General features: G+C 40.4%; 1 protein-coding gene across 2 annotated transcripts; it reads right to left on the reverse strand.

The window, feature by feature from the left end:
* Positions 360 to 3,928, reverse strand: LOC8061945 (60S ribosomal protein L11). 2 transcript variants are annotated; one of them, XM_021450472.1, is made up of 6 exons: positions 3,778 to 3,927; positions 3,553 to 3,664; positions 3,365 to 3,368; positions 2,862 to 2,896; positions 2,573 to 2,768; positions 360 to 894 (listed from the first exon to the last, which is right to left on the reverse strand). In XM_021450472.1, the coding sequence occupies exons 1-6, from the start codon at positions 3,778 to 3,780 to the stop codon at positions 696 to 698; spliced, it is 549 nt and encodes a 182-aa protein (XP_021306147.1). In that variant the 5' UTR covers positions 3,781 to 3,927; the 3' UTR covers positions 360 to 695. The 2 variants fall into 2 exon arrangements, 1 of the variants encoding a protein (XP_021306147.1); XR_002448882.1 differs by lacking the exon at positions 3,365 to 3,368 and having other exon boundaries at positions 3,557 to 3,664; positions 3,778 to 3,928.

Below are 6,407 nucleotides of genomic sequence, written 5' to 3' on the forward strand. Positions count from 1 at the left end.
TCGTTGGACCTTTTGTATGGCAGCTCATGGCAGGAGAATACTGAGAACGAAGTTTGGAAAGGTATTACACGCAGGATCTTCGCAGAAAATTATTGCTCGAGTTTGGACCAGAATATATTATATATACACACTATATACAGCGGAAAATTATTGCTCGAGATCGTCGGATAGTGCAGATCGTGTTTGAAATGACAGGTACTGTTTGTACAACGCTGTCAACAGCTAGTGTCTCTTATGACTTTTAAGTGTGTTACGCACATCAACGAGCAGAAGCCAATCGGCTAACTCTTTGCTCGGTCCAAATGCTTCTCGCATGTCGACGTGTTGGTGACGTCGTCCTTTTGAGTTCAGACTACAAATGCAAAACAAATCAGACAACCATTGGACTACCGAATGCACCATGACTACAGCTGTAGGGTCAAAACAGGGGACAAAAAAAAGACATCCTTCTCTGTATACATGGGCCACTAGAGGAAAGTAGGTCAAACGAAGCACATTGCGAAACCAAATAAAACTGCGCATATCCATGATTCAGCTTTCAAAGTATAATAGAGACCATAAGCTCCTCGATCCAAAACTAATTCAAGCACTTGAGTCTTGGTAAATAATGTCGTCCGAGATCGAAAACTTGAGTAGAGGTGAAACTCTGCTGCGATCGGTATCATGCCTAAGGGCTGAGCTTTATAACAGTGTTTCTAAGAAGTGTTAGCCTGAGCCTTGTTGAGGATGACACCCTCATACTTGACCTGGAACCACTTCATAGCATCCTCCTTGGTCACTATGTGCTGGATTCCAACACGGGACTTGCACCTGCAGCGTCGGGCAACACGGTACCCAGCGCGCTCAAGGACGACGTAGAAGTCCATTCCGTAGATACCGGTTGAAGGATCATACCTGAGGGCAAGCAGGAATGAAGTCAAGATTGACACGACAATCCATACAAGTAAAGAAACGCAAGGCAATGTTACTTAGAACATCCTTAGTACAGCCTGCAAATCTACATGAACAGTCAATGATAGTGAACAAGATAAATTATTTACTATTCATCATGCATGTGTAACCATCCACAACAGTTTTTCAAACAGAACATGAAAAATATATAGAAGTATCAGACAATGATCACCATTTGACCAGTCAAGATATCGATGTTCAGAATTCAAAGCAAATCAAGATTAAACAGTTTCCAGAAAAAATAACCAGTGTCCAAAGAGAATAATGTATTGTTCAACAGCGTGAAATGCTGACTGGACCAGAAATAATATAGTCAAACAAGTATATACCTAAATTTTAAAATTAAAAAAAGGATCAGATATTATCAGATCAATGCCAAAGATAATTCCTAGAAAGAAGCTAAAAAAACAAAAGTACTTAGGCCTCAGAGAAAAGTGCATCAATAGACCAGCGGTTGCTAGGCTTCAGATGGTACGGACAATTAATTCAAGTCATTGGCCTAGCAGAAGAGGAAACCAATAGGAGTTTTGTGTTAAAGAAATTAATTATATTGGTTCATAATCAGCATACAATTTTTCAAAACACGAAATTAATCACCCAACAACAAACCTAAAAGCAAAGTACTCAGGCTTCAGATATAAAGTACATCAGTATACCAGCAATTGCTAGGCTTCAGATGGTACGGACAATTAATTCAAGTCATTGGCCAACAGAGCAGGAAAAAAGTAGGCATTTTATATTGCAGAAATAAATTATATGGGTTCATAAGCACCATATAGTTTTTGAAAAAGAAACAAATCAACTCAAGGCTTCATTAGTTAGTCAAGGTTAGCCCAAATGCTTTCATAATGGAAGCAAAATTACGAACATTCCTTCTAATCCTTTCTAAATGGAAGGAAAATGGCTAACATCCCTTCTGGTCTGAAGTGACTGAGCCTAGCCTCCTCCAATCCAATCGAGACTTTGGGTTCACGTGTTCACATTATAAAAATTAAACAAACAGTATTATGAAAAAACAAGCAATGCATATCCATAGAAAACATGATTAGCACCGTATTTAAAAGATGGAAGCTAGACACTCACTTTTATATTACAGTTTAGAGTTTGTTGTCAGATAAAATACCAAAAGTAATTCCAACAAAGAAGCTAAAAAACAAAGGATTTAGGCCTCATAGATAAAGTGCAGCAAAAGACCAGCAACTGCTAGCCTTCAGATGGTACGGACAATTAATTCAAATCATTGGCCCAACATTGGTTAGTAAGCATCAAAGATTTTATTAAAACCAAAGAAAACTAATTGACTCAAAGCTTGTTTCCTTAGGCAAAGATAAGACTTGATCCTTTCAGAATGGAAGGAACATGAACTAACATTCCTCCAAGTCCAAAGAGATTGGGCCTAGCCTCCTTGCATCCAATCAATCCTTGGGTTAAGTCTTCATGTTGCAAAGCGTACACAAATTGAAATAGTATTAATGTATTATGCAAAAATAAACAATGCATATCAAGGAAAACATGAATAACATCTTAGTTCAAAAAAATGATAGCTGCACACTGCTCAATTTTGTATTAATATAGCTCTAAGTTTCAATGAGATGGAAATAGGACACATTAAGAATCTTACTTGATGCCAAGATCAATGTGCTCCTGGATTCCAAAACCAAAGCACCCTGTCTCACTAAAGTTCCTCCTTAGCAGTTCATATTCCTTGACCTTCAGCCCACTCTCCAGAAGCTGCATTGCCTTCTCACCCCTTACAGTAACATAGCAGACAATCTTCTCATTACGCCTGATACCGAAGGAACGGACAGTGTACCTAGCTGAAGAATCAAACCACAAAATGTTAAACAAAAGAAGAAACTTCTTGGTGCTAAGAGCAGAGAAGAAAACATTAATAAGAAAAGAAAATATACCCTTAGAGAACACTGGTGATTGGCCCCTCCAGGACCTGCAAGCATGGAAGCAAACCATGGACTTACTGATATGCTTAAGGTAAGTTTAAAGGATCCATAGAAGCAATCAGCTATTAAGCAGTTTACAACATAATTAGAGTTCAAAACCATATGATTTACAATACCAAGAAGTAAAATGCGTAGCTAGAACAACAACAAAAAAACATGGTGGAGGTCACTTGCATGAGCTGCAATGTACTAGAATAGGTGCATGAGCTGCAATGTACTAGAATAGGCACACTGTAATGTATAAATGACATCTAAATCTCAAGTTTCTTTGCAAATTACAGTTATTAAGCTTCGAATTCTCTGTTGACAATGATCGAGATCAGAAATGACTAGACAAAGTTATCCTATAAGTCTACAACTATAGGAGACGTCACCTCTATATAAATTTATAGGCATGTAATCAGTGAAAGTGTTGCACAATACGGAAAGCAAACCGAATTTGAAATTCTCTCCACTTAACTCCATTCTTCCGTCATAAAAAATCATTATCCTAATTACAAACAGTCCGAGCCAACCATACTAAACGAATAGCAGAAGAGCGCGTGAGATTCTACCAACACAAGCTACCGGACGGCTACAACAATGATAAAAAACAAGCTACTGTTTTTTTTTTGGCAAAAATCTGACGCGCAAGAAAAGGCACGAACCTTAGCGGCGCGGGTGAGGCGATCCCCACTCTCTCCGACGGAGATGTTGAGCACCAGCTTCTGCACCTTGATCTCCCTCATCGGGTTGGACTGCTTCTTCTCCGACGCCTGCGCAAGAAAAGACACGCACGCACAGAGAAGCGCACACAGGTTAGGTCCATACACATACACAGGAAGTGAGGAGCAGCGAAGCGTGATGACGGGAGAGGCCAGAAGCTCACCATGGATAACGCGGCGACGGCGGCAGGGCCCTGTGCGCCGGCGTCAGGTGGAGTGAGATGGATGGGTGGCGGCAGGGTGCGAGGGAGGCGGCGGCGGGGGATTAAAAGAGGGAAACCCTAGAGACAGGGAGGTCTCGGCTTTACTTAGGCCTGGGTCATCGATAATTTTATGGGCTTTGTGTTGGGCCTTATGAAGAAAACAACTGGGCTATATTAGGGTGGAAAAAGTCTACTTTTTCTTCCCTAATTTTTACAAAAGTTCGTTTTTCCTCCAACAACTCTAAAATCAGACAAATCATATCCCATAATTTTTTTAAATCATGCAGTTTACCTCTGTGGAGCGGTTTCCAGTGGTGGAACTGGCGAGTTTGATTAAGGGGGGCGAACAAATATGATTGTATTTTTTAGTGTGATAAAATATACATAATTATATGTTTGAAGATTTTTTAAAAAAATATTACACAATTTCTTACTGAAATCATCATATTTGAACAAAAAAATAGATAAAATTAATATTTTTTGTACTATAAATATTAATATTTACATAGGTCTTTAAGGAATCAATGGGCTTGGGGGCACTGCCCCTGTTAGCCCCCCTCTGATTCACATAGTCGAAGAAAAAGTAGTAAGATTTAGGAAATTACGAAGAGTGCTACTGTAACAAATTGCATTGAACTAGGTTGCCATTCGGTCACTCGTTTAGCCATCGGGTTAACACAGCTCATCTTGGAGAACGACGTCTCTAAGGTCTACTAACCGCCATTCCTCCAAAGCTAATTCTAGGAAGATACTTGCTAAACTAGTGAACTAAGCTACATGAGATAAAGCTAGCAACTAAAGATATATACACTACTTTGCAAGAACATAAATAGAAAGGATGTGATCTTTATACTGATTGTGTAAGGGATGAACCAATCGCCAAGAAATGAACCAATCAATTGTCGGGAGAATGGCAATCAATCATAATTGAGACACATGATTTTTCTATAGAGGTTCACATGCTTGTCAGCACACTAGTCCCCATTGTGTCGACCAACACTTGGTGGTTCGACGGCTAAGAGGTGTAGCACGAACCTCGTTCTCATGTAGGACACCGCAAGAACCTACCTATAAGTGAGGTAGCTCAATGACATGAGCAATCCACTAGATTTGCCTTTGGCGCTCCGTCGAGGAAGACAAGATCACTAGAGCTAACCATGAACAATCACCAACATGTGTCGGACCATCACCGCTGCTCCAAGCTATCTAGGTGGTGGAAAACACTAAGAGTAATAAGAACTCCATAGGCACAATGATCCCTAAGTGCCACTAGATGCAATCACTCATGTAAACACACTTGGAATCACTCCCAATCTTACAAAGATGATGAATCTATGAAGGAGATGAGTGGAAGGTGTTTGGTTAGGCTCACAAGCATGTCAAGTATATTAGAATGCCAAGAGAGACTCCTTACAGTTGGCCACCATGTATTTATAAGGGTCACAAACAAACAAAGCTATTAGGCTCTCAATCCAACCTCTATTAAGGGCACTAGATGCTCCAATGCATAAGCATCAGACGCTGCCCATCGTCTAGTGCTACCATGATGGGTCCCTGGATGCACGCCATGTGTCCTCGTTTAAATCTCACACATCAATCTCCAATAGTCATGAAGTCAAACAGCATCGCAGTTAAAGCATCACCAGATGCTCAGGTAGATCACACTTAACATTGAGCCCTCAGTGTCCAGTGTAGTCGAGAATGTTCCTAGAATGCTCAAACATCCATCAGACGTGTTAGATGGGGTGCCACCGAATGTAGCTAGTGTTTAGTGTATACACCACCATGTTTTCCTCGCTCGTGACCCTGCTGATGTCACTATAAACTGACGCAAAATAGTGTCAAGCCAATGTTCGACACCTAGCCTTAAGAGAGCATCGGACACACTGGTGCACCGTGCTACACCGAGCCAAAGCACCTAGCACGCACCAGACGCTGACCCAACATCCGATGCTACATTATGCAGCATCTATTGTGTGTTTCTCAGTGAGAAACACACCCATGAGTTCATTGAGTCCTACTAAGCTAGCTCGGCAGGAGGAAGAGGGAGTCTCCACTCTTCTCTACCTCTTCAACGCTTGCTTTAAAAGTGCTAACCACCAAGTGTACCACCTTTGTTCACATGTGCTAGCATATTTTCACAAACATTTTCAAGGGTATGTTAGCACACTAGATTCTAAATGCATGCACATGAATAGTGACCTAGTAGCACTTGATAGACCGCTTAGCCAAAGAATTCCCCTCTTTATAGTATGGCTATAGATCCTAAATGTGATCACACCCTTTATGGTATCATGATCACCAAAACTAAAAACCTATTTATACCTTTGCCTTGATCTCTATAGGATTTTTGTTTTTCTCTTTCTTCTTTTCCAAGTTGAGCACTTGATCACCTAGTGGTCATCACCACTATCACCATGATCCTCTAGCTTCATCACTTTGCATCAGAGTTATCATTTCATGTCTACACATTTAGCACAATGATTAGTCCTTAGGTTTCTTTAATTATCCAAAACCAAACTAGGGCTTTCAGGAGACTCATACATGATCCTTACAAATGAGATTTTCAAACCTAAAAGGAGAGGTTCTCT

The sequence above is a fragment of the Sorghum bicolor genome, chromosome 10 (genome assembly GCF_000003195.3).
Source record: "Sorghum bicolor cultivar BTx623 chromosome 10, Sorghum_bicolor_NCBIv3, whole genome shotgun sequence".
Taxonomy (NCBI): Eukaryota; Viridiplantae; Streptophyta; class Magnoliopsida; order Poales; family Poaceae; genus Sorghum; species Sorghum bicolor.